The following is a 27,976-nucleotide window of genomic DNA, read 5'->3' on the forward strand; positions in this document are numbered from 1 at the left end:
TCAGCAGTCACTACAACTTTATTAAGACAAAACTCTTACAAGCCATAATATATAAAGTGCACATAAGTTGCCAGCAGCAAAGCACAGAGACACAAGCAGCCAGAGGAGTTGGGAGGAAGAGGCCGAGACAAGAGTGGCTTTGAGAGAAATTGCTCTCCCCCCCCCCCCCATTTCTCCAACACAAGAGCAGTTCCATTGAACTTCCTTTTGGTGTGTGTTGTGGGGTGGGGGGTGGAAGTAAGCATACAAGTCCACAATGCTGCATGCTAAACCTGCTCTCGTTACCACTCTGTAAATGTTCTGGGCGGGGACTGGAGGCCTCTGCCCCGGCCAACCTCTGCGCCGTGCCTCAAAAGTGTCAAGCGATACAGGCTTGCATTATAAGAGGGAACAGAATGCACTATGGATGTGAGGGCCAAACACCCAAACAGCTGCACAAACAATGCCTTTTTATGGGTTAAGGTACTTTTGCAACGGAGATGAGCAGATGAAGCGCCTATTACGATAGGCCCAGCCAGCCCCTAGCAAAGTATTAAAACTTGCATCACCTTAAGACAGTGCCTGGTTCAGCACTGGATAGCTCCTTTCAGAAAGGCAGCAGCTCAGTTTGGCACATCAAGCCATTGGTCAAATCAGAGATTTGCAGACCTTCCCACTGCAGTCTGCCCCAGGAACCATATTCTCCTTAATCTAAAGTTGGGTGCAGAGGTAGCTGAGGGGGGAAAGTGCATTTGCATCTATTTTATTTAGCTACAACCCCATAGCTAATCTCACACTCCAGTTCCACCTTCCCTGCTACCAAAAATGACTTGCTGCTATGCCGATAGCAATCTGAACATTAGCCTCCTTCATGGCTTTAGGCAGCATTTAATGCACTGTTTCCTGAACTTGGCCCTCCAGCTGCTTTTGGAACTACAATTCCCATCATCCCTGACCGCTGGTCCTGCTAGCTAGGGATGATGGGAGTTGTAGTCCAAAAAACAGCTGGAGACCCAAGCTTGGGAAACCCTGATTTAATGCATCAAAGAGTGGGAGTTCTTTTATTAACTTCGGCATCCAGCGCGCAGCCTCAGAATCAGGCTGCTGCCCTAGAAAGCTCCCATCACAATTGGACTAGTCTGTTTCTTCGCATTTTTACAGGTAAGGGCTGCTGTGGAGGGCCCTGTATGAGCGACAGCCAGGGAGAGGAGGAGGACTGCAAACTGGCAACTACTGGATCTCCTTTTCTCACCACAGAATCAATATCTGTGTTGGGAAGCAGAGAAAAATGGTTTGACAGAGTGTATGAGCGACTATGTGTGTGATAGATGTCCTTGTTTCCCCACGCCCACAAGTATTCAGGTGCTGGGGAAAGATGAGCAACAGGGAAAGGGGCGCCATCACTGCTGCTTAGTTCTTTCTGTGATTAATTTCCAAGAAAGATTTGGGAAGTCTAGGCTGCCCAGCAATCGCAGACCCACTGCCTGGAAAGCCCTGATCCCAGATGACAGAGGGAAGGTCATAGCTATACAGGAGAAAACGCACTCTACGCATGTTTAGACACTATCCATGGTATGACTCTACATGCCAAATGTAGGCCAAGGGACAGGCAGGGGAAGGGATTTGGCCAACGAACCCTTTCAAAGAGTGTTCTAATTGGGATAAATGCAGAAGCTTCTACAATTAGGCAGCTCTCTTGATCTGAAATGGCTGAAAATCCTTCAGACTAGGCCTAAATGTTGCTCTTTGCCGGTAGTAAGAAACCGCTCCCTGATGCTCCAGGAGATAATTCTGTAGAATTCAAAAGCTCTGCGTACTACTAATACGAAACCCAGCTCCATAGTGTAAAACTTCTTTCGCCACCTCTAAATGGACAAGGCTGTCTCACGCAGCAGCTGCTATGCCAAACTTTGAGAAGAACATCTCGTCTTCTGCTGGTGCCTGCAAATAACCTCAACAGCAGGAAAAGCTGGCTATTATTACTGCCGGAGCTGATGAGGATCCAGTCCTTACAGTAATTCACGCCATCAACTCAGCTTTCCACCCTCGGCAGCTCACGGAGAGCCCAGCTCTCCGCGGCCTACCCTTGGTGGAGCAAATTATTCTAAAGTGCATGCTAACTTGTTTCTTTTGTACATCGATAGGCGGGGGGAAATCCTGATTTCTGAGACAGAGGAATTTGGTCAGGAACAGACTACACATCCCATCACCCCTGGCCACACTGGCAGGGGCAGATGGGAGTTGTAGTCCCGACACCATCCCTGAAACAGCATTTCGTAAGGTTTCATTCTAGCTGGGACACATACGCCCAAACATCCCTTGCATGAAACCTCCTGCAGCTTCAAAGGTGCTGATTTATTTATTTATTCATTCATTTATTTTAAAAAGCTTAAAGGGGTAGAGTCTGACCAAAAAACGTGAACTCAGCAAGTGAGGAGGAGTGTTGCCAGCGCTGCAGGGCCTGAGATTCTGCTGGGAGAGGACAGATGATGAATAAGCAACTTCCTTGCTTCAGAGGCGACGGGAGAATTGCTCACGAGACTCTGGGGGAATTAATCCTGCAGGATTGCAGCCACAGAGTCATTTCTCAAAAACAGCGGGTCTTGGGCAGCACCATTCTGCGCAGTCGCTTTGTCGCTACCGGCAGGGACTCTTGGTTCAGACCAAGAGGACTGAAAACAACCGGGGCTTCCTCTAGACTCCGAGAACGCTTTGTACTTCCCATCTCCCAATATCTACCACATACTGACGGGATAGAAGAGACCCGATTATGGCCAGGGAGGAGAAGCCCCGTTACGCCCTAATGCAACCAACAGAAGGAGTCAAATCACCACCATGGGAGACCCAAACCAGAGCCGATGGCGTCTGCGCCCCGTCTCCCATGCCCTGACGCCTCCTACAACCCTCTGCCCCATCTTACTGACCCACTTTACCTGCCCCAAACACTCCTCCTCACCTTTCTGCCCACATCTCTATGTGCCCATTGCTTTTATCCACAGCTCCTTAGCCTATACAAATTCCTTGCTCCAATGACCTCCTGTGCTTAGCACTTCACGGCTCATCCTTCCCTGCAGGTGGGGTTCTCGCTTGTGTTGCTCTTGCCTATCAGAGAAGGGAGGAGGCAGCTAGAGGAAAATAATACTTCGTTCAGCTCAAACCAGGCTTCCCCGCAAAAGACCAACAGAGCCCACAAAGCCCAGCGTCCCAACCCCAGGCTCATTCTGCACGGGGCAGGGCTCAAAACGCCTTTTCAGCACCTCTGGATTTTCCTCCGACGGTAATTGAGAAGTGCTCCCCAGCTCAGGTCTTGGAAGTCAGAATCTCACTTCTGTAGGTTGTTTGTGGGCCTCTCCTGCTCCTTCTTTCCTTCTCTGAAGAGGGATCTGGATGGAATGAAGCGCTCACGACACACATAGCAACAAGGGAAGCAGCATGGAGAGGGTGCGGCAATGCTTGCTGGGAGCGCGGCTAGATTATTTCGCCTTCTCTTTCTATGCCAACGTATTTGAGCGCGTCTGCCTGGCTGTACCTGCGGAGAAGAGAAAGCAACGTGGACTTTCCTCCGCAACTTCTCAGCACCTCCCGGAGCTAAAAAGCTTGCACGCCTTCCCTGCCGCACGCACTCTCACCTGTAATCAAAAAAGAGCTCTTCACCGGCCTGGATTGCTCTCTTGGCAAAGATCCCAATGCGGTGGTCCCCGTTCACCATCACCACTGAGTCAGAGCATGAGAGAGAGTGCGTCAGTTGCTCGGCCACATCAATGTAGGACAATCGCTCCTCCCTCCCTCCCCCACCAGCTCCTCAGGGTCCCGGCCGCCCACCAACCATCCACATACGTGGTCCCGAGTTCACAGCAAAACTTGGGAAGAAGGTTCCAGATGGTATCTTCACAGCCAGAATCTACTTTTGCACATAAGCATCAAACTGGCATAGACAACAGTAACTGGTTAATCCAAACCTCCCCCCTCCCCTCATTTTATTTATGAGGACTAGAAACCCAAAAGCTTTTATTAAATGCTAGGATCTATTTCTTAAATCCATTAGACAGTCATTCTCTTTTTGCCATTCTGGATTTTGCAAGAGGCACTCAGTGCAGTGAGTCTGGCTTCCAGCAGTATCTGAATTAGGGCTTTCAGACACTGAGCCTTCATCTCATCTAAGCTTCTTGTTTCTCCCCCACAGCTGCAGGATGTTACTCCCTTTTTTCCCAGAACCCCTGATAGGGCCTTCGTATCTATGGGACCACCTCTCCTGGAATGCCCCAAAGAGGACCTTAAGGTCCATGAAGAACCATAGTTTAGAGGTCCCGGGCCCTAAGGAACTCAGACTATCCTCCGCCAGGGCCTTTTCAGTGATGGCTCTGACCTGGTGGAATGCTCTGTCCCATGAGACTAGGGCCCTTCAGGATTTAACCTCCTTCCGTCGGGCCTGTAAGAGAGAGCTATTCCACCTGGCCTTTAATTTGAATTCAGCCTGATCTTTTATTTCCCTTCCCTTCCCTCCCCCTCCCCTTTTATGAAAATCACCCCCTCTCTGAGACCCCACAGCTAATTCTCCCCTGGCCTCCTCGCTGGCCCAAGTAGGACCAATTCAGCCAGCTAGCCCTGGGGATTATCTAATGCTTATTTCCCCTAAATTGATTTTTAAATTTTATTGTTATTCATGTTTTTATAGTGTATTTTATGTTGCTTTTATAATTAAGTGTTTTAAATTTGTTGTTAGCCGCCCTGAGCCCGTGTAGGGCAGGGTATAAATAAATATTATTATTATTATTATTATTATTATTATTATTACTGCTCAAAACCTCCCCTTCCAGGAAAACCGATTCTACCAAAGATTTCTACTTTCAAAAACCTGCAGCCACATTTCTGGGGGTTTTGACTACAGAACCGCTTTGCTGTGGTCCTCTTTATCTGACCTGATTATTTAAAAAAGCATTCCCTACCATGTCTGCTTTATTTATTTATGGGGGTGGGGGGGGGGTGAGAAAGACACCGAGGGGCTATTCTGCTCCCACAGAACAGTCGCTGAGCCCACCCATCTTACCTTTGGCGTAACAGTTGGGGTTGACAGAGTGGTTTGCAAACCGGATTTTGTTGCCTTTCCGGGTGGCGTCAACAACGAAATCTGTCCGGGGAAGAAAAGCAGAGCTAAAGAGACCACAGACCCTACTGGGCCCTGTTGAAAAAGCTGAACTGCCTCTCTCCAAACTAAGCAGAGGGGCTGGATTTTTGGGGAGAGGGGTTCCTCCATTGCCACTACCATGCGAACTGCTTCCCCCCTTCCCCTTCCGTTACTCAGGGTTGTGTCCCTGATCCGACGCGGTCAGTTACCGTTATTGAGGTTGAAGAGGAAGCTGGACATGTACTTGTCATAGACCTTCCCACGTCGGTCAGCCTCATCTTGAGAGATGAGCTGAAGCAAGCAAGGAAGGAAGGACAATAGATAAAAGCCAGTGAGTGGGCAAAAGGAGACCAAGTCAGATCCTGTCAAGCAAGCAGATAGGGTTGTTACAGGGATCAACCTCCCTCAAAGAACCCCTAGATCGGGCAGACAAGAGCCCCCCAAAGCGGAAAAAGACCAGCATACATTCCCTGCAAGAAACAGCACAGCGGGGGAGATAATACAGCCGTACCTTGAATCCCGAACGCCTTGTGAGTCAAACGTTTTGGCTCCCATACGCCGCAAGTGAGTGTTCCGGTTTGCGAACGTTCTTTGGAACCTGAACGTCTGACGCGGCTTCCGATTGGCTGCAGGAGCTTCCTGCGGCCAATCGGAAGCCGCGCCTTGGTTCCCAAACGTTTTGGAAGTCAAAAGGATTCCGTTCGACTTCCAAGGTACCACTGTATAGTCATGGAGAAGAAGACAGCACCTAACCCTAGCTCAGCCTCACTTTCCCGTAGAACGGCAAAGACCACTGGCTATGCGCGACAATATCCCCCCTCCCCTAAGAGTTCGAGAGAATAGCATCGTGACTGACTAGAAAGTTTACCCCAACCACAGCCCATGTCAGCTGGCCACAAATGATCAGAAACGCAGAGGCTGTCTGCCTGGATCTTCAAGCCCCAGGTGCCATTACTTAGAAGGACTGCTGACCCCGGAAGGGCCCCCAAAATCCAACGGTAGGCAATTTCCAGCTGCCTCATCTTAGCCTTTGGGCTACGGCGGGACGGCAAAACCAGAGCTAGCCACAAAACGCAGTTTGGGGAAGGATTTGACAGTTGCACAGGCTTCCCATCCAACGCCACACCTGACCACAGAAAGCTGCGCTTCCTCCACGAAGTCCCGCCTTACGAGATCATGGAGGTGGGATGCCAAGAAATCTTTGACTTGCTGCCCCACCCCCTCCACCACCAACAGAGCATAGGAAGGCCGCGCCAGAGAGGAATTTGGAGCTCCCATGCCACATCCTGCCTCCCAACTCACCTCCCCGCAGTACTCAGAGATAAATTCATTCTTCTGCACCGCCTCCTTGATGAAGGTTCCCCACCCGGCAACATCCGATGGGGCGAGCAGCAGGTGCTAAGAGGAGGAGAGATGGAAGGTGCCTCAGCCTGCCCTGCCGGGTCCCTGGGAAAGCGGCGGCAGACCACACTGGCCCAGGGACTCAGAGGGCTGGGAGGGACCAAATAGGTACTCCAGGCCCCCTTCAAGACATCTGTTATCCACTACCCACATCCCTTCTGGAAGATGCCTGTCCTTCAAAGACCCCCAATCAGTTGATGCTCTAACGCAGGCTTCCCCAACCTCGGCCCTCCAGATGTTTCGGACTAGCAGGGACGATGGGAACTGTAGTCTCAAAACATTTGGAGGGCCAGGGTTGAGGGAACCGGGATAGGGAATTAATTTTGACAGAAAAGACTGATAAAACTGGTAAAAAAGACTGGCAGTACCCGATACCAGGGGGATGAGATGGTGGGGAAAATTGGGAATTTTTTTTAAAAAATAGTATTTATATAATATGGTATGATTAAGAATAATTGGGAGATGGTGGAATGATTTTATTTGGCTTTAGTGGGAAACAACATAAAGATATAAGATATTAAGATACAAAGGTATATGATTTAAAAGTATAAGATTTAAGGTTTTTTACTTTCTTTTATTTTTTTCCCCTTCTTCTTTTTAACTAGGGAATTGGAGTTTAGACAATTTTTTGTTAGATGCTTACTTAAATTGTGATGTTGATAAGAGAATAAGATATAAATGGATTAAGGTAAATAAGTGAGTAAGCAGTAAAAGATGGAAAGAATTTGCTGACCTGATTAATAACCGGAATACAGAAGGGGAGGTGGGAGGAGGCCAAGGAAATAAGTTATTGAAAAATAGATGTTGAAGGATGGAGATTTATCTTTTTTTTTTTTGAATGTTTTTTGCCTTTTTGATTTTCCTTCTTTTTTTGTGTGTGTGCTGGTGGGAAGGGTGTGGGTTTTTGCATTGTGTATATTTTGGTTTTTGTTTCTTTTTCCTTTTTTACCTTGTTGCATTTGACTCTTTGTTTTTGTAACTTTGTGTTTTTTGGAAAACTAATAAATATTATTTTTTTTTAAAAAAGGGTTGAGGAAGCCTGCTCTAACACAAAGCTCCCAATCCGTTGGTGCTCTGCGCCTGGAGCAGCAATGCTCAGAGGATCCCCTTCGGAAAAGCAAGCTGCTTAGCCCTTACGGCTGTGGAAATAAGGCCAGCAACGCTTATCGAAGCTGGGAAACTTACTTAGCATTCCCAATAAAGAATGGCGTTGGGGTTGAGCATTTCTCTTCTTCCGTTTCAAGTGGTTTTTACAAATTCATTCACGCTCAAAACCGCAAATAATACGAATTACACAGGATTCCTCCGAATCTCAAGACTTCCCTCCTCCCTTCTGTGGGTTCTTTGGTTAACTTTTCCAGCTGCATTATTATAAATCCTCCTGTTTTTCCATTCCTCCATCGTATCCGAAGTCTATGTAACATTACAAGAGCTATTTAAGACGCGCCAAAGAGTTGAAGTGTTTACAGTGGCCTGTTTGCTTCCGCTTGCTCCTCCCCGTGGCTAGCGGAAGCAAACGAGTTACGCAAAACACATCAGTCTGTGCAACTGATGTATTCTGCATAGCTCAGTTTGCTTCTGCTAGCGATGGGGAGGAGCGAGAAATAATGAGAAATACTTGGGGTTGAGCATTGGTCATTACTTCTTGCTCCTGCCCATGGCTAGTGGAAGCAAAATTAGTTATGCAAAATAGATCAGTTGCACAGAACTTTTATGCAGGCTTTCTCCATTCCGCCCCCACCCCTTCCACAGCAAATTCAAATATCCACATCAAATATCCACACCAACCCACAGCATGCAATCTCGACTAACCTTCTCTCTCCTCCCCACTCTCTGAACAGAGATATACCTTCTTAAGACCCCGCTGGATGCTGCAGTTCTTGCAGGAGACCACCTTGGATTCCCAGTGCTCCGAGGCGCCGCAGGTCAGGCAGAGGTCCGGGTCACACTCTCGGACCGCCAGGTAGCACGGGCACTGCTTGGTGTTGCACTGCGTTTTGCACCGGCAGCCTGGGAAACGGTTCTGGCCTTGCGGGAGAAAACAACAGAGACACATTTCAAAGGGACTCGTGCGCCACGAGAAAGACGGAAAACAAACCCACGTGAGGTCGGGTGCCTGCCCGCTCTTCCTGGAACGCCACGCGCCAGGATTTTCAAGCCCCGCCTAGCGCCTCGCCCCTTACAGTCGGGATTGCACTGGCAAAACTTCTCGCAGAAATTCTGGGTCATGATGCAAGGGCAGGAGCTGTCGCAAGGGTGGTCCGGGTGGTCGCAGGGCTGGTACTGGTACACCTGAGTGGAGGAGCTGTCTGCACAAAGAGAAAGGGGGGGGGGGAGCTGTGAGCTGAGCCCCGTAGAAGTTTGAGGGTCAGACAGACAGGAGACCCCCAACAGACAGTGTGCTCCACACGCAGAGGGCCACGCTCAGCTTCACCTAGTGCTAGAATAGGGCTTGAATGACAAGAGGCTACCCCAGTGGTGTAGCGTGGGTTGTCAGCACCCGGGGCAAGGCAAGTAATTTGCGCCCCCTAGAGTGAGTGAGCCAGGTAGGGGCAGAGAGCTGCGAGTGTGAGCGCGCCCCCCCAGATGTTGCGCCCGGTGCGGCCGGCCCCCCCTGCACCCCCCACGCTACGCCACTGGGCTACCCTTTTGAGACCTTGGCAAGCATAGCTTCCCCGTTAGGGGTTTTTCTTTAAAGAACACTAAGGGCAATGAGGGAATACCTGCTCTGACTTGAATGGCGCTGCCTTAGGGGAAGCGACCAGGGGATTCTGTTCGAGATTCAAACAGGAAAGACTACAGGCATGGCAAAACCGGGTGCCTGTTGACATTCTGGACCCGACCCCCCCCCCAAATTTCCAGTTGGGCAGAAAATCACCCGGGGACATTGTTGGGGGAGAATGCACAGTACCTTTTTTAAGTTGGATCTTCCGACAGTGAGCAGCCCAGAGCCTTTGTTGGAGACAGGGGCAGAGGGAGAGAGGAGAGAGAAAAAAATGCCCCAGTGTGATGTTACCATATGAGTGCTGGAGGTGAAATAGTTAAACAAGTTACCCTATCAGAACCCAGGGGGGTGGAGTCAGAGGGACTATAAAACCAGCTCTGGGAGGGGCAAAGGGTGGTGTTCATTGGGATGTTGGTTGGAGTGGGAGTGAATTGGGCTAGAGTTCTGGGTAGGTTGAGTTAATGTAACAAAATAGTCTGAGTCAGGAACAGTTAGGGGCTAGGCAGACAAGTAAATATCAGAGAGGTGGTTTAGTGAGTGAGAGCAGGTAGCGGAAGTTATAGGTCTGGATAGGCACCCCGTGAATGTAATTGACTGATACCGTTTATGAAACCACACGCTTGTTAAACTGCAATAAATAAACAAAAGTTTATGTTCCAATTTAACTGGACTCAGTATTGTACCAGGTAGGGCCTGGGTGGTGGCAGCGGGAAATAAAGTGGTGGCACAGGGATCAATAGACGGTGAAACGTCCAGGGACCCTGTGTGATCGCCACACCCAGTTTTAATCCTGACGATACACCATGCTGAATCCCCAGGGCTCAGTAGCTTCTATCCTGATCTTCCCTGCCACATCCTTCCCAGAGGAACTGGGAGCTGGGGGAACAGCAATATGGGCGGCAGGGGGCTTTCCAGCCAAACAACACTCAGAGAGGGGAATGGGCATGAAGCAGCCACATCTTAGATCTTTGACCCCTTTCCTCAATATGTGTGCAAAAGCAGAAACAACAGCTAGGGATTCATTTGTCCTTGGCAATCCCTGCCCCGCCATAGGCTTCATCAAGGGGCAACTATACAGTGGTGCCCCGCAAGACGAATGCCTCGCAAGATGGAAAACCCGCTAGACGAAAGGGTTTTCCGTTTTGGAGGTGCTTCGCAGGACGAATTTGCTATGGGCTTGCTTCGCAAGACGAAAATGCCTTGCGATTCCTGGGGGTTTTTCCACTCCCCCCCCTTTTTCCCAAGCCCCTAAGCCGCTTAACAGCTGTTCGCTAAGCCGCTTAACAGCTGATCTAAGCCGCTTATCAGCTAATCTAAGTCGCTAATAGCCTTTTAGCAGCTAATCCGCTAATCCCTTAAGCCTTTAATAGCCGCTAATAGCCTTTTAGCAGCTAATCCGCTAATCCCTTAAGCCTTTAATAGCCGCTAATAGCCGCTAAACCGCTAATCCGCTAATGGGCTTGCTTCGCAAGATGAAAAAAACCGCAAGACGAAGAGACTCACGGAACGGATTCTTTTCGTCTTGCGAGGCACTACTGTATTCTGTAGCCCAACAGAACTATTTTTACGTGGGATTTCCTCGTCAGCCTCCTACTGGACAGGCTGTCCTGGCCACATACCTGTGCTTCCTCTTCTTTTTTTGGGAAGGATTCAAGAGCTCATTCATGGGCAGCTTCATGATCAAGGACTCCTTTACTGCAAACTGGAAGACCTGCCAGGAAAGAAATGCAGCTCATTCAAAGGACTCTCAACGTCAGGAACTTTGCACATGCGATGCCTGGTGCTGCCGCCGGTCTGGTCTTCCGAGCCACCCAGAGGTCCACCATACCTGCTTGCAGGTCTTGGTTCCCAGGAGCCGAGCGATTGAGCAGAAGTTGTTGAAATAAGTCCCGTGAAAGACACGGAAGAGGGATTCCTCGGCTCCGGTCCACTCGACGGGCTCCAGCGGCATGTCAGCCACGAAGGGCTGCGAAGAGGCAGGGCTCAGCTTCGGCTTGGTTGGGGTCTGGCAACGTGAGTTTGCCTCTAGAGCAACAGGAGAACAAACACAAAAGGTTGGAAGAGAATCCGCCTAAAAAAGCAAGCTGCAAAGGAGCTACTGGTCCCTTTTGCCACGGGACAATCCTCAAAAAAAAAAAAGTAGGCCTTTATCAGATGCTTTTATCTCTAACCCCACTCCAGGCTTGAACCTGGACGCAGAAAGCAGGTTCTGGGATTAAGCTCTGTTTGGAAGTACCATATTTTTCGCTCTATAAGACGCATTTTCCCCCTCCTAAAAAGTAAGGGGAAATGTGTGTGCGACTTTGGGAGCGAATGCAGGCGGGAGGCTCTGCTCAGCGCTCCCTTTAAAGAGCCGCGTGGAGCTCTTGGGGGCTTTTCTCTGAGGAGGGAGAAGGGCAGCCGCGGCTCTTTAAAGAGAGCATGGCTCTTGGGGAAGCCTTCATCCTGCTGCCCGGGAGAGGCTGTGCGCGGCTATCCCATAAGCCAGGACAGCAAGAGGGATCGCTGCACAGCGATCCCGCTTGCTGTCCTGGCTTATGGGATAGCATGCGGCTCTTGCGGGAGGTAGGGGAAGGGACAGAGTGCGTGGCTCTGTCCCTTTCCCCACCTCCCAGAAAAGCCCCCAAGAGCTGTGCTCTCTTTAAAGAGCCACGCGGAGTCAGTGACGGGCTGCCCTTCTCCCTCCTCGGGGAAAAGCCTGCAAGCGCCACACACACGCTCCACGCGGCTCGTGAAAGGGAGCGCTGAGCAGAGCCTGGGATGCATACAGGCTCTGTTCAGCGCTCCCTTTAAAGAATATTTTTTTCCTTGCATTCCCCCTCTAAAAACCAGGTGCATCTTATGGTCAGGTACATCTTACGGAGCGAAAAATACGGTAAATTCTGGAGGAACTCTGCCTTGAAAACAGCAGGCTGTGCTCGGTCTGGTCTCGGATTCTGCCGGTCTGGTCTGGTCCGAGACAAGGGAGAAGAGTCGGTGGAAGAAGATTGGAAGAAATTTAAAGACTATTTACAGAAATATTGCAAAATTAATGAATGTTAGAATGATGTTGGATTGAAGTTAAGTGGTTTTTTAGCAGCAATGTTATAAAGGAATATGTAAAAATGGACTGTTAACAGGTGATAATCTAAAGCTACAATATATTAAAAGATTAAGATAAAATCAAAGAGGGAAAGGATTTGCTGAATTAACTAACTGAACTGGAATACAAGAAAGGGAGGTGTGAGGAGGTCAGGGAAACAAGCGAATGAAAGATAAGATATGGAAAGACTGATTTGTTTTTAACTGTTTTCATTTTGTATTTTCTTTTTCTTTTTACTCGTTTTTATTTTTGTAATATGTTGAAATTTCAATAAATATCTTTTTTTTAAAAAAAAAGAAAACAGCAGGCTGTGCATCTCCTTCGATCTGTTTCACTAGCAACCCTGAGAAGCACAGGAAGACCTTGCTCAGCAGGAACTGCTGGGGGCCACGATTCCGCAACTCCTGCGTGCGCGCGCGCACACACACACACACACACTTCCCACAGGGCAATGAGAGGATCTGTCAAGTACCAGAGGAACTGGAGGCCCAGTCATTGCCCGTGTCTCGGTCGCTATCGCCTTCTTTTGCTTCGTTGCCCGTGGAGGTGGAAGCGCTGGAAGTGTTACTGAGTGTGAGATGTCTGCGGCGACGTCGTCCAGAGCACTTGGAGCGCGGGTTGTGCAGCACAGCAAACTCCTTGGCTCCCTCCTATAAGCAAATCTTCATTAGAAGAGCCCATACAGAGACATGGGGATTCCCTAGTGCTGCGTATCTCAAATTTGGGCCTCCAGCTGTTGTTGGACTACAACTCCCATCATCCCTTGCTAGCAGGACCGGGCTAGCACCTGCCTTTGCAGTTTCTGTTGTTGAAGAAGAACGGTGGGTTTCAGGTCAGTATCAGAGTGCTGGGGGTGGGGAATTTGTTTTTTAGTTTTTCAAAACTCTGCAATTTCAATTTATCTCCCTCTTTTTCCAGAATTTCCCAATATTTCGGCCATTTGGCCTCCATATTGGGCTTTTTCAAAGCCTTCGCTTCCATCGGTGACAACCACCTTGTGGTTTTATTTTCAAGTAGGTCTTTATACCTTATCCAGACATTAAACAATGCTTTCCTGACAATATGATTTTTAAATTCTTTATGCACTTTGACCTTATCATACCACAAATATGCATGCCATCCAAATACATTATTGAAACCTTCTAAATCCAAAATGTCTGTGTTTTCAAGAAGCAGCCATTCTTTCAGCCAGCAAAAAGGTGCTGACTCATAATAAAGTTTAAGGTCTGGCAGGGCAAATCCACCTCTTTCCTTGGAATTTGAAATGTTCTTCCATTAGCAATTATTTGCCAATAATGCGTCTATATTCTACACACAGAACAGGCAATGGATGCCAATCTGACATAAAAAGGGCTTGCTTACTAGTGATTTTTGTAAGCCACACTGTGAGCCTTTTGTAGCTAAAGAACAGAGCTTTTAAATAAAAGTAAATAAAACAAACATTCGGAAACCACTTGGAGAACTTAACACTCTCTCAAGACATTCTGGTGCTGGCCTTACAAGTTGCCATTCTTCAACAAAAGAATAAGGGAGACTCTGGCATTACTTGGAACTGATCAGGAAATTCGATCCTATTCATTCAGGTCAGAATGGAGGCAACGGTTTCATTTCCCACTTACAGGTGTTAACCGGCACAACAAACCAAGGATGACTGTGTTATCGTCACTTGTTGCTGCTGTGAATGGCTACACTTATCTTGTATACATTCAAGGTTTACACAACGGATAGCGCTAAATCTAATAAGTGGATTGCGGACCATGAAAAGGCATGGCTCAATAAATGTGCTAGCCTTAAAAGGTGCTAAAGATTTCCACTCCCTTTTTTTTTGCTCCAACATAAAGGTAAAGGTAAAGAGACCCCTGACCATTAGGTCTAGTCGTGACCGACTCTGGGGTTGCGGCACTCATCTCCCTTTATTGGCCGAGGGAGCCGGCGTACAGCTTCCGGGTCATGCGGCCAGCATGACTAAGCTGCTTCTGGCGAACCAGAGCAGCGCACAGAAACGCCGTTTACCTTCCCGCCGGAGTGGTACCTATTTATCTACTTGCACTTTAACGTGCTTTTGAACTGCTAGGTTGGCAGGAGCAGGGACCGAGCAACGGGAGCTCACCCCGTCGCGGGGATTCAAACCGCCGACCTTCTGATCGGCAAGTCCTAGGCTCTATGGTTTAACCCACAGCGCCACCCGCATCCCTTTGCTCCAACATATACCACCCCAATTCTTCACTTTTAAGTGTTCTGAACAGAATATCTTCTTCCTAAGTGTACATCTCTCTCGCACCCTAACGTAACCTCTACCCAACATACCAACCACAGGAAGCACTCTGGCCCGCAAGGCTCCATTTCAATTTTGGTTTCTCTGTTCTTCCGCTTGTAAACGTTGGGAGTAGCGTGAAAAGCTAGAAGACAGAAGTCATTTTGTCTGGGTTACAATGAGAAGCTGACAAGATCACCCGTCGCTCTGATCCTCATCAGAAGTCCACCCTCCCCCTTCCTGTGAGAGCACCCCAAGCCCAGCATTAAATAATAAAAGTTACTATTACAAGTTTGAGAGAACTTGGTAACAACCCCACCCATATCCAGCACACCAGCTTTAAGAATGCAAGAGTGGGGTGGATTAGGGGGCATTTAAGAAAGAAAATCTATCCTCCCAAAGAACTTGAGGAATTGCTCGTGTCTTTCACATGCTGCTAATTAATCTTGCAATGTTTCATTACGGATGAATAATCCAAATTGAGCCTGGCTGGCTGAGGTTACCATTAGTATTGCAAGAGCTAGCCCAGGGTTTCCCAAACTTGTGTTCTCCAGCTGTTTTTTTTGGACTACAACTCCCATCATCCCTAGCTAGCAGGACCAGTGGTCAGGGACGATGGGAACTGTAGTCCAAAAAAACAAAAAACAGATGGAGACCCAAGTTTGGGAAACCCTGAGCTAACCAATAGGAATTTTAACTGAAATGCTCGCCTGCAAATGAATTATGGTATGTAATCACGACATGCGTTTTACAGATTTTGTTAAACCTGTAGACAGGTGGGTGAATGGATAAGCAGTCAGGCAGGGAATTTCTCTAGGGCAACTTTTTGCAGAGGCACATTCCAAATGGTGGGTATGGATACATTTACAGAGGAGCAGTTGGATCCTGCTAGGGACCTGGCAAGACAAGATTGGCTAAGATCAAAGTGGTCAAAGGCCTGGAAACGATGCCTTATGAGGAACGGCTAAGGGAGCTGGGCATGTTTAGCCTGGAGAAGAGGAGGTTAAGGGGGGATATGATAGCCATGTTCAAATATATAAAAGGATGTCACATAGAGGAGGGAGAAAGGTTGTTTTCTGCTGCTCCAGAGAAGCGGACACGGAGCAATGGATCCAAACTACAAGAAAGAAGATTCCACCTAAACATTAGGAAGAACTTCCTGACAGTAAGAGCTGTTCGACAGTGGAATTTGCTGCCAAGGAGTGTGGTGGAGTCTCCTTCTTTGGAGGTCTTTAAGCAGAGGCTTGACAACCATATGTCAGGAGTGCTCTGATGGTGTTTCCTGCTTGGCAGGGGGTTGGACTCGATGGCCCTTGTGGTCTCTTCCAACTCTATGATTCTATGATACTATGATTCTATGATTCAGGGAACGTTTCCCATGTCATAGGGAGCATCTGGGCCACCTCCAATACTTGGATGCAACCGCTTTGGAATAGCCACTGCTTCTCCCTGAATTGGAAAGCTGGAACAGAAAAGGCAGGGGTGAGAGAGGCAGGGGATTGTGTCGGAAACTTACGATGGAGGAAACAGTCGTACTTGAAGCAGCGCCTGCAGAAGAGTGTGTGGAAAGAGTGCAGGGCCTGCTCACGCTGAACAGATTTGGCACACGGTCCATCGATGTTTGGCGTGCATTGGGGAGGGAGCACATTCGGGTCAGACTCTTTTGTCAGTTCTCTGTATCTGCGGAGGGAGTGAAGTGGATAGAAAAGTCACTTGAAGGCACTCGATAAGGTGCTCCAAATGATAGGAGGATTGCTGAGAGTCAGCTGGGTGGACGGACAGTTTGCATCGATGACGGACTTGAAAACACCTGCCGCTTTCTAAAATTCTTCTTTTTTTAAAGGGAATGAGCTGCCATTTCTGGGTTTCCTTGCTAAGAGGCAGGTGCCGCTTTGGGTGTTACTCAAGCACAAAGCACTATGCCCAGGAATACAACCGAACACATTCAAGGGAGCTCAAAATATCTGCACAATCTTCATTACGCTGCAGATTCTGGGATCACAGAGCAGAGCCAAGAAGCCGTCTAATCCAGCTCCTTTTAGGAACCACATTCATCCGCTGCCCAGTGCCCAAGGATCTGCCCACCTGGTCCAGACTTTAGCACACAGGAAGCCAAGTGCATGGCAGGGCATAGGCCTACAGAGCATCTTGCTCAAAGGTTCGTTGAACAAGGAGGCGAAGTCTCACACTGCAGTGGCGGGAGGCCAAAATAAGGCAGCACACACACCAGGAGGGAGTTATAGCCGCTTCTGGTTGCATTTTTTGGGTTGCGGACCGCCAAAATCCGAAAGTACCGGAATGGGTTACTTCCGGGTTTCGGTGGCCGTGCATACGCAGAAGCGCTAAATCGTGCTTTGTGCATGTGCAGAAGCGCCGAATCGCAACCCGCGCATGCGCACACGCGGGTTGTGAACGTGCATCCTGCATGGATCACTTTCACAACCCGAGCGGCCACTGTAGTAATTAAGGGGGAAACCTTGATTTAAGCTGAGCATCTCTACCTACACTGTGAAGCAATGGCTGAAACTCACAAGTTAAGCTGTGCAAACCATGTACAGTGGTACCTCTGGTTACGTACTTAATTCGGAGGTCCGTTCTTAACCTGAAACTGTTCTTAACCTGAAGCACCACTTTAGCTAATGGGGCCTCCTGCTGCCGCCGCGCCGCTGGAGCACGATTTCTGTTCTCATCCTGAAGCAAAGTTCTTAACCCAAGGTATTATTTCTGGGTTAGCGGAGTCTGTAACCTGAAGCATATGTAACCTGAAGCGTATGTAACCCGAGGTACCACTGTATTCCAGTTACTGATCCTGGGAATTTATAACTCAGCCTACTCTTATAACCCATGACTAGAAAAGCCGGAAGACTGTGTCAGGAATAAAAAGCGGCTACCTCTCCTTCATGTCCTCTGGAAAGCCGTTCTCTGGGAACATTGACGAAAGAGCAGTGAAGATCATGTCGTTTGGAAAGTGCTTCTTCAGACATTTCTTGTTGCCTGCATCACAGGGAAGGAGGGAAGGGTGGTGATTTCTGAATTAAAGCGCTTTATTCCCCTCCTGGAAATAGTCTTCCAAGATAGGAGTGGCCCAGAGCAGAGTTAGAAAAAACCCTATAAAAGTAAAGCAGATGCTCATACAAGCATTAGATAATACGCCAAGTGTAAGATAGAGGAATCCCTTAATTTTATTCTACAAAGCAAACAGGTTACATTGTTACATTGTACATTATTGTACATAGTGTGCAGGTAGCCACTCAATGCTTCCCATGCAGAAAGATACACACGTTACGGCCATCTTGATCTGCATGTACGTTGAAATTTAGTTCTTACAAGAAAAGGAACTTCCGCATAGGAATTGTGGAGTGTTTGCAGCAGCCCTTAACCTGCTCCTTCTCAGATCAATAGCAGCAGCCTTGCTAGTGACAAAAAATGCTAGCAAATTTAGTGAAACTTACGTGGGGTGGCTTCCATAAGGTGACATCCTTTCTGGGGTGATACAAGAGCTGTGAATTTTAGCAGAAATGGACTCCGATCTGTATAACAAGCAAGGCTTGTATGGTTCTGACAGCATCATGGTGTGCCGTAATAGGAGGGGGGAGGGTGATGCTGGGAGGGTAACTGGTTTACCTTCCACGGAAAGCCACTTCCTCTTCCGGGTGACAGGCAGCTCATCCTTCGCCGCTTCCTGTTTGCCTTCCGCAGCATCGTGGCCTTCCTCTTCCTCCTCAGAGTACTGATTGAGCGCATCCACCAGCTCCAGGAACACAGCATCGCTGATCAGGACGGACGTCGAGAGCATTTCTGGATGGGAGAATCGGGCGAAAGGTGGGATGGCATATACCCAAGCGTGGAAAAGATGCAGCTTCTCTGTCCTCACAACGACGATGATAATGTCGACGATGACACACAAATCCAGTACAGTGGTACCTCTGGTTATGTCCGTTTCATGTTACGTTCTTTCAGGTTACGTCCCGCGGAGAGCCAGAAGTACTGGAAAGGGTTACTTCCAAGTTTCGCCACTTGCGCATGCGCAGATGTGCAAAATGGTATCGCGCGCATGCGCAGAAGTGGCGAACCGCGACCCGCGCATGCGCAGACGCACCGCTGCGGGTTGCGCTCTTTTCATGTTGCGAATGGGCCTCTGGAACGGATCCCGTTCGCAACCAGAGGTACCACTGTACGTGCAAGCAGAGTAGTGTCCGTAAGGGTGATAGACTCTTCCAAAATTGAAATGCTAAGAACTCAGGGAATCTCCCCTCCTGCCCACCAGCCGCCACCACATGGCCTTTTACATCCCTCTTGAAAACTATTGCCCTCATTACCTTCCTCTCCGTGGACTTTGCCGTCATAGTTGTTAATGAGCTCCTCAATGAAGGTTTCATCCTCCTCCTTCACCTCGTCCCCCATGTAGGGGATGTTGCACAGAACGGTTTCATCCTCCACCTGCAAACGGAGTAGACACAGCAGGTGGTTTTCCCTTGTCCACTCACCAGGAGCGCCTGCAAATGGCAGATTGCACGGCTACCTTAACGAGATCCCAGAGGGGTATTTGGTGGTCTTGCTGCATTTGGTGGTCTTGCTTCAATCCTTCGAAGACAGAGGTCCTATGGCTAGGTCGGGATGGCATGGGGATGAGGGACCAACTCCCTTCTCTTGCGGGGGCCCAATTAGTGCCATTGCCTTCCGTTAAGAGTTTGGGTGTAATCGTTGATGCCTCCCTTTCCATGGAGGCGCAAGTTACAGCAACAGCCAAGGCGACATTTTTCCACCTTCAGTGCATCAAGCAGTTGGTCCCTTACCTTTCCCGCCCCGACCTGGCCATAGGACATTATTATTATTATTATTATTATTATTATTATTATTATTATTATAGCCCCTCTCTTAGCACCAGAGAGCAGATCTTCCTTCCTCAGTGGGAGGGGGGATCCTGAATGTGGTATTCCCCTCTGCCCCCCTCTGATGGCAAGGCCATGCACACCTGCTAGAGATTTATCCCTTCCGGTAGAACAGGGTTTCCCAAACTTGGGTCCTCACCTGTTTTTGGACTACAACTCCCATCATCCCTCGCTAACTGGACCAGCGGTCAGGGATGATGGGAACTGTAGTCCAGAAACAGCTGGAGACCCAAGTTTGGGAAACACTTCTGTAGGATGTGGCGCGCACGGTTCTGATCCTACCCAATCGCAGGGCATTTTCAGAATTTCTGCTCCCTAACTATTTGTTGGTCTCCTGGATTAAATAGTTTTGAGGTGGGGAGACAGCTAGACAAAGTACTTCCCCATACACCAGCACACACTCGACCATTGCAAGGTGCACAACTCACTCTTTTGGCTATCAGGCAAAGAGAAGAGACAGCCTTGAGAGGTGCAGCTAGATGATGAGTGGTGGGCATTTTATAACCTTACCATCTTGTTATGGTTCTAGGGATTGCTTGTGCGTAAGTAGCCTTTACTCCTGGCTAGGTTGCATGGTTGAACCCTTTCTGACTAGACAGCCCTCTATTCCGTGGCTGCCTCAGTCGCTGGCAGAATCCGTCAGTGGGCGTTTCTTAAACCGCTTCCAACATAAAAGCTGCTTGACGCCCAGTCTCCTCCCCCGTTGCCTGCGCGAAAGCTTTCTGCGCAAGGTGGGGGTGGGCAATGGAGCACTAGTCTCCTCCCTGCTTGTCTCCTGCGAAGAGTCCTGGAGACACCTCTCCGCTTCCTCTATCTCCTCCCCTTCTCCACTGGTGTTACGCTGATTTCCTTCCCCAGCGTATGGGCTATCCCTCCTCCTACTGGGACCCTCTCCACCATCGTCCGGGAGCCCTCTCACCTCCTCCTGCTCCGATGGCAGTTCCCTGACACATCTCAACCCAGATGCAAGAAGGCAACAGGGGGAAAGAATGGAGGGGGCTCAACAACTGGAGTGGCATGCCACTCGAGAGCTTCAGAGACTCATACTTGCCCCCAGGGATTGTTTCCTGCTGCCTCTGTACCTGGGTTTTTGTGAACGGATTGAAAAGTTTCTTATAACGTGGGGATCTGAAGCCAGGCACCTCTGCTAGCATGCCTTATCTATATCTTCTTGCTCTAATCCTCTCTGTAGGTGGGCAGGGAAACAGCCTCACATGGGAACGCAAGCTTCTACTGGCAGACCATTAATGGGACTTTTTTTTTATTCTGCAAATCACGCTGGACCTCCTCAGTCCCACATGGGGCAGAGTGTGAGAGATATACCACCCCTTGCAGCACCCCCCACAATATAGCCGGGCAATATGCAAAGCAGTTCCATTTCCCCAACCAGACACTAAAGCCTGAATCAGGAACATTTGCTCAAAGTAAGAAGTTCATACGCAAAACTGTTTTTTGCAGCAAGGGATTCTGTATGCATGGTAGCAGCTGGTCACCTACCATGAAATTCTGCTGAAGTGGGGACCAGGAATACATGATAGGCACCAAAGCCACAGTGTTCAGAGTCCGCATGAACAAGGTCTGGGTGGTCAGACTGGGGAAAATGCTCTCGACTGTGCACTGGAGTGGTGAGGGGAAAAAAATGTTACACAGCTGACAGGTAGCAATTTATTCAGTCATCCAATGCCAAGGTCACCTCAGCTCCACTGACTCTCAATGGTTGCTCAACCCAATTGAAGGTGCTGGTTCTTAAATGCCAAGGCCCATCTCCCAGAACATTGAAAAACACCAACATACTGTACTGGAGTCATTGTGTGTGGCTCTGCTGGTGCTTCTCTTTTGACCTATAAGACCCTGCTGATGATTCCTCTGCGTTCAATCAGGCAACAAATTAAGATAATTCCATTCAGGTGGGAATCTAGGGTGGGCTGTGACCTGGAATTGTGCTGCAGTATTAAAATGGGCTTGATCTTGTCTGCTGCCAAGCCATAACAGTGGTACAAGAGATGGTTGTGTCTATGCGGAGACCAAAACAAGACCCCTTAAATATGCACCTATTTGTATTCCTTGGAAGGGCATCAAGACATGATTCTGGGGAGAAGCCCTCACTCATATTAAACCTGCTCAACTCACAAGCACAGTCTCACTACCTCTGTCCTAGAAAGGCAAGTCTCTAGCAAGAAGGGATAAGAGAACCACGCAGGCTGAACAGAAATTCTCGACATCTGTTGTTTTGTTCAACCTCCTCTATTCTCTAACAGAAATCTGTTCCACAAAATGGAACAATGGCAAGGAATGAGGGGCACATGGCAGGAGGTAACAGCATTCTAAAAACAATATTCCTCTTTTCATCCTCTAGGTCTCAAAGAGACTGTGGTAACTTCCTTTCACTGGGATGCGGGTGGCGCTGTGGGTAAAAGCCTCAGCGCCTAGGGCTTGCTGATCGAAAGGTCGGCAGTTCGAATCCCCGCGGCGGGGTGCGCTCCCGTTGTTCGGTCCCAGCGCCTGCCCACCTAGCAGTTCGAAAGCACCTCCGGGTGCAAGTAAATAGGGACCGCTTACTAGCGGGAAGGTAAACGGCGTTTCCGTGTGCGGCTCTGGCTCGCCAGAGCAGCTTCGTCACGCTGGCCACGTGACCCGGAAGTGTCTCCGGACAGCGCTGGCCCCCAGCCTCTTGAGTGAGATGGGCGCACAACCCTAGAGTCTGTCAAGACTGGCCCGTATGGGCAGGGGTACCTTTACCTTTACCTTTTTAACTTCCTTTCGCATCATCACTGGGTACAGCTGAGCAGAACGGACTGCAACTAGCCAGAGGGGGAACTGGAGTACAACTAAGCAGGAAAACCTTTATACTATTGAAAGCAAACCATTCTATCCAAACCCATTTCTGCATGTTTGCCTGGTTTTGTAAAGGTTAGCATTTTTTATTTAAAGTTCAGACTGGGATTCTCCATGGGACAATACTTTGCATGAGCTGGCCTATGAGGAACGGCTAAGGGAGCTGGGCATGTTTAGCCTGGAGAAGAGGAGGTTAAGGGGTGATATGCTAGCCATGTTCAAATATATAAAAGGATGTCACATAGAGGAGGGAGAAAGGTTGTTTTCTGCTGCTCCAGAGAAGCGGACACGGAGCAATGGACCCAAACTACAAGAAAGAAGATTCCACCTTAACATTAGGAAGAACTTCCTGACAGTAAGAGCTGTTCGACAGTGGGATTTGCTGCCAAGGAGTGTGGTGGAGTCTCCTTCTTTGGAGGTCTTTAAGCAGAGGCTTGACAACCATATGTCAGGAGTGCTCTGATGGTGTTTCCTGCTTGGCAGGGGGTTGGACTCAATGGCCCTTGTGGTCTCTTCCAACTCTATGATTCTATGATTCTATGAATCTATGATTCTATGATTCAATTCCACACTACTTAAGCTTTTCAAAAGCACTTTGAAAAAGATTCATTATGAATAAATTGTAAACCTGGGATGTGAAACCTGTGGCCCTCCAGATGTTGGTCAGCTCCTGTCAGCACTGCCAATGGTCAGGGTTGATGAGGATTGGAAGCCAACATCTGGAAGGTCACAAACCCTGCTTTATAATATGGCATTGCAGAACACAAAAAAAGTAGAGATATCTTGGTGTGTGGATACAAATCCTAGGGGAGGAGGCACAGAGGGTCACAACATGGCAGACTGGCACATCCACAGAACCCAACAGCTGCCTCCTCAACATACCTGTTTGAGAAAAGGATGCCCTCCAACCAGCTTCATTGATTGAATAGGTTGAACTCTAAGCTTCTTCCAGTCTTCGTTCAGCATGTTTATCTTCTCCTGAACCTTTGCGTAGTTAGACACAAACAGCGCCTAGAGAAAAAGAAGATGCTTGATTGCCAACCTCGCCCTTAAGAACTTTCCAAATCCTTTTGCCACTGGGGAAGAAGGTGCTCCATGGAGACTGCTTGAACTTAGCTAGCAGGAAGTTGCTGTTAAGCCTGCATCCCTGATAAAGGAATGATTAACGATCTTATGCAGGTTGGCAGAATTTCAAAGATGAAATCCACACAATTTTTATGCTGGTTCAGCGGAGAGCAATCTCTCCCACATAACAGGCTGTAATGACACCTGCTTGCCTTCGGTCTCAAATATGTCACCATATCTTTTCTATCAACTGGGAGACCTCCTCGCTCTCTCACATATTAATAAGTGAGTTCTGGTTTTCCTTAGTTAATAATTTTAAGATCTTAAGAAAGGCAGTCATTCCCCTTATGGCTCTTTACCTTGGCTCCCATGTTCGCTTGCAGTCTCTTGAGCTGCCTAAGGCGCATATATTCTGACTTGACCTTCCTTTTCCAGTAATGGATGCATTTTGACGTTGGTACGGCTGGAATCTCCATGTTCCTGGGCGGGGGGGGGGGGGGGGGGACAAGAAGGAGCATATGAGCTATGTGAACAGTAAATGTAACCAGAGTTGTTGTTGTTAGTACTATTGGCAACAAATCTTTCTCAAGAAAAGTTACAGCTCTCTGTTCTGTATCATTCATGCAAATTGATATACAGTGGTGCCTCGCAAGACGAAATTAATCCGTTCCGCGAGTCTCTTCGTCTTGCGGTTTTTTCGTCTTGCAAAGCACGGCTATTAGCGGCTTAGCGGCTATTAACGGCTTAGCGGCTTTAAGAAAAAGGAAACAAACTCGCAAGAACTCGCAAGACGTTTCGTCTTGCGAAGCAAGCCCATAGGGAAATTCGTCTTGCGGAACGACTCAAAAAACGGAAAACTCTTTCGTCTGGCGAGTTTTTCGTCTTGCGAGTTTTTCGTCTTGCAGGGCACCACTGTATTTACTTGTTCTACTGGAAAGTAGGAAACCTATGGCAAAGGAAGCAGGAAATTCTGAGCAGCTGATATTCCACTCAGCATTACCTCTGGTTCTTGTTATTTCACTATACATTGCTCCCGCTTTTTGGCTTCTCTTCACACCAGAGTCCTCTCTCTTTATAATAAAAGCTTGCATTCTCAAGATGCTGAACTGCACCCAGTAACAGCTTTTGTTTGGTGCAGTTGCAAGGCTCTAATCATAAGGTGGATGGGCCCTTAGAAATTCAATTAATACAGCACCATCACTACCAACACTTCTGCAATAACTTAAGAACTGCAATGGCTGAAGTATGTGGGGATTTCAGGATGCAATCAAAAGGATATAATTAGAGTTTTGAAGGCAACGAGTGCTTGTGATTAACAACTAGTTGAAGAGGTTGGCATGACTCTTCCTTCTCACACAGCTGAACTATGAATTGGGGAGGCAAGGACTTCAGAATGCAGAAGCCACAGCAGAGAGCAGGCAGAAACTGCTATAGATCTAGACATAGTTCTCTACTCCAGTGAAGAGCCAACCACAATCTCTTTTTCTTTTTTCTTTCACTAGGAAGAATAGGGGAAACGCAAACGACCCTTTCATCTCTCCTCATTCAACAAAACGGAGGAGCAGCTTTCTCCAACCGTGCTGGCTGGGGCTGGTCCAAAATACCTAGAGGGCACCACTTTTGGGAAGGCTGTTATACGCATACCTGGGCATTTTCAGGTGCTTCCATCAGCACCATTTACGTCAGAAAGCACAGAAACCTGCCTAGATCAACACTAGGAACAAGAGTCGAAAATAAAGGGGTGGAGGAAGAAGCAAAGAAGCTTCGCCTATTGCCCACAAATTCCTCACGCAGCAGCCAGGAAACACACCACAGAAAAACAAAAAAATCCGAGCTTTTCACGCCCATTTCTTTTTCCACACAGGAAGCGGGGGAGAGAAGGCTGAAAAGCGCAAAGCTTTGGGAGCATTCACAGGCATGGGAGATGCAAAGGGCCCCCCCTCCCCACAATGGTCAGCCCCAATGAAACCCTGTCACCTTATGGAAAGATGTCCTGAAACCCCCCACCCCCACCTCCTTTTTGCACCCCCTTATGGGAAGATGTCCCTGACACCCCTCAACCCTTTTTGCACCCCCTTATGGGAAGATGTCCCTGACACCCCAACCCCTTTTTGCACCCCCTTATGGGAAAATGTCCCTGACACCCCCACCCCTTTTTGCACCCCCTTATGGGAAAATGTCCCTGACACCCCCACCCCTTTTTGCACCCCCTTATGGAAAAATGTCCCTGACACCCCCACCCCTTTTTGCACCCCCTTATGGGAAGATGTCCCTGACACCCCAACCCCTTCATGCACCCCCTTATGGGAAGATGTCCCTGACACCCCCACCCCTTCATGCACCCCCTTATGGGAAGATGTCCCTGACACCCCCACCCCTTTTTGCACCCCCTTATGGGGAAATGTCCCTGACACCCCCACCCCTTTTTGCACCCCCTTATGGGAAAATGTCCCTGACACCCCCACCCCTTTTTGCACCCCCTTATGGGAAAATGTCCCTGACACCCCTCAACCCTTATGCACCCCCTTATGGGAAAATGTCCCTGACACCCCAACCCCTTCTTGCACCCCCTTATGGGAAAAGGTCCCTGACACCCCTCAACCCTTTTTGCACCCCCTTATGGGAAAATGTCCCTGACACCCCCACCCCTTTTTGGACCCCCTTATGGGAAATGTCCCTGACACCCCCACCCCTTCATGCACCCCCTTATGGGAAGATGTCCCTGACACCCCAACCCCTTTTTGCACCCCCTTATGGGAAAATGTCCCTGACACCCCTCAACCCTTTTTGCACCCCCTCATGGGAAAATGTCCCTGACACCCCCACCCCTTTTTGCACCCCCTTATGGGAAAATGTCCCTGACACCCCCACCCCTTTTTGCACCCCCTTATGGGAAGATGTCCCTGACACCCCAACCCCTTTTTGCACCCCCTCATGGGAAAATGTCCCTGACACCCCTCAACCCTTTTTGCACCCCCTTATGGGAAGATGGTCCATGACACCCCCACCCCTTTTTGCACCCCCTTATGGGAAAATGTCCCTGACACCCCCACCCCTTCTTGCACCCCCTTATGGGAAGATGTCCCTGACACCCCCACCCCTTTTTGCACCCCCTTATGGGAAAATGTCCCTGACACCCCTCAACCCTTTTTGCACCCCCTTATGGGAAGATGTCCCTGACACCCCCACCCCTTTTTGCACCCCCTTATGGGAAAATGTCCCTGACACCCCCACCCCTTTTTGCACCCCCTTATGGGAAAATGTCCCTGACACCCCCACCCCTTTTTGCACCCCCTTATGGGAAGATGTCCCTGACACCCCTCAACCCTTTTTGCACCCCCTTATGGAAAAATGTCCCTGACACCCCTCAACCCTTTTTGCACCCCCTTATGGGAAGATGTCCCTGACACCCCCACCCCTTTTTGCACCCCCTTATGGGAAGATGTCCCTGACACCCCTCAACCCTTTTTGCACCCCCTTATGGGAAAATGTCCCTGACACCCCAACCCCTTCTTGCACCCCCTTATGGGAAAATGTCCCTGACACCCCTCAACCCTTTTTGCACCCCCTTATGGGAAAATGTCCCTGACACCCCAACCCCTTCTTGCACCCCCTTATGGGAAGATGTCCCTGACACCCCCACCCCTTCTTGCACCCCCTTATGGGAAGATGTCCCTGACACCCCCACCCCTTTTTGCACCCCCTTATGGGAAAATGTCCCTGACACCCCCACCCCTTCTTGCACCCCCTTATGGGAAGATGTCCCTGACCCCCCACCCCTTTTTGCACCCCCTTATGGGAAGATGTCCCTGACACCCCTCACCCCTTTTTGCACCCCCTTATGGGAAAATGTCCCTGACACCCCCACCCCTTTTTGCACCCCCTTATGGGAAGATGTCCCTGACACCCCCACCCCTTTTTGCACCCCCTTATGGGAAAATGTCCCTGACACCCCCACCCCTTTTTGCACCCCCTTATGGGAAGATGTCCCTGACACCCCCACCCCTTTTTGCACCCCCTTATGGGAAGATGTCCCTGACACCCCCACCCCTTTTTGCACCCCCTTATGGGAAGATGGTCCATGACACCCCCCCAGCCCAACCCCCACTCCCTTTTGCACCCCCTTAGGGGAAGATGTCCCTCTTACCCCCACCCCTTCATGCACCCCCCCCCGCCACAACACATGTTTTCAGGGGGGGGTCCCTCTCCCCTCCGCCTCCTCCTACCCCGGAAAACCGTTTCCCCACACCCTCCCCCGCCATTTCTGAGGAAGGGGCTCCCCATGGCACCCCAAATTGCCAATGCTTCCCCCCTCCCTCAAAGACCCTTACTGCATAGGCGTGGCGGCCCCCCCCTTTTATTCCTCAACCCACCCCCAGAGCCCCCCCCTCGAGGCCCCCCCGTCACTCACTCCACAGACATCGCACTCAGGTGACCTACAGAGACCACAGAAGCAAACACCCCCCCCCTCCTCCGCCTTCCGATGCGCGCATGCGCGGGGAATCGCGTCACCGCTTCCTCCTCTCCGGCTCCCCGACGCGGCCCTCTTCCCGCAAAGCCACGCCCCCTTTGCCGCAGAGACCCATAGACTCTCAAGGGTAGAGGTGGCGCGTCGGGG

General features: G+C 49.3%; 1 protein-coding gene across 8 annotated transcripts; it reads right to left on the reverse strand.

Moving 5' to 3' along the window:
* EZH1 (enhancer of zeste 1 polycomb repressive complex 2 subunit) lies at positions 1 to 27,893 on the reverse strand. 8 transcript variants are annotated; one of them, XR_014503969.1, is made up of 20 exons: positions 27,770 to 27,893; positions 23,718 to 23,838; positions 23,176 to 23,304; positions 20,956 to 21,075; positions 18,886 to 19,006; positions 18,191 to 18,364; positions 17,458 to 17,560; positions 16,083 to 16,246; positions 14,620 to 14,711; positions 12,785 to 12,962; positions 11,059 to 11,255; positions 10,850 to 10,941; positions 9,417 to 9,457; positions 8,689 to 8,814; positions 8,355 to 8,533; positions 6,407 to 6,502; positions 5,314 to 5,466; positions 5,027 to 5,107; positions 3,609 to 3,693; positions 1 to 3,508 (listed from the first exon to the last, which is right to left on the reverse strand). XR_014503969.1 is itself a non-coding variant. In XM_083407686.1 (20 exons), the coding sequence occupies exons 1-20, from the start codon at positions 27,778 to 27,780 to the stop codon at positions 3,448 to 3,450; spliced, it is 2,253 nt and encodes a 750-aa protein (XP_083263812.1). In that variant the 5' UTR covers positions 27,781 to 27,893; the 3' UTR covers positions 1 to 3,447. The 8 variants fall into 8 exon arrangements, 6 of the variants coding, with proteins under 6 accessions (XP_083263812.1, XP_083263810.1, XP_083263814.1 ...); XR_014503970.1 differs by having other exon boundaries at positions 27,799 to 27,885; XM_083407686.1 differs by having other exon boundaries at positions 5,314 to 5,395.
* Between the last annotated feature and the right edge of the window lie 83 nt (positions 27,894 to 27,976).

Source organism: Podarcis tiliguerta, assembly GCF_965153285.1.
Source record: "Podarcis tiliguerta genome assembly, chromosome: 13".
Classification (NCBI taxonomy): Eukaryota; Metazoa; Chordata; class Lepidosauria; order Squamata; family Lacertidae; genus Podarcis; species Podarcis tiliguerta.

What these genes read in the sequence shown, in the direction of transcription:
- EZH1 (XM_083407683.1), bottom strand. Translation starts at nt 27,851, where the DNA reads ATGCGCGCATCGGAAGGCGGAGGAGGGGGGGGGTGTTTGCTTCTGTGG. An exon ending in GGCATCCTTTTCTCAAACAG is followed by an intron (nt 21,076 to 23,175) that starts GTATGTTGAGGA and finishes TCACCACTCCAG; the next exon opens with TGCACAGTCGAGAGCATTTT. An exon ending in TCCAGCGGGGTCTTAAGAAG is followed by an intron (nt 6,503 to 8,354) that starts GTATATCTCTGT and finishes TCCTCCTCTTAG; the next exon opens with CACCTGCTGCTCGCCCCATC.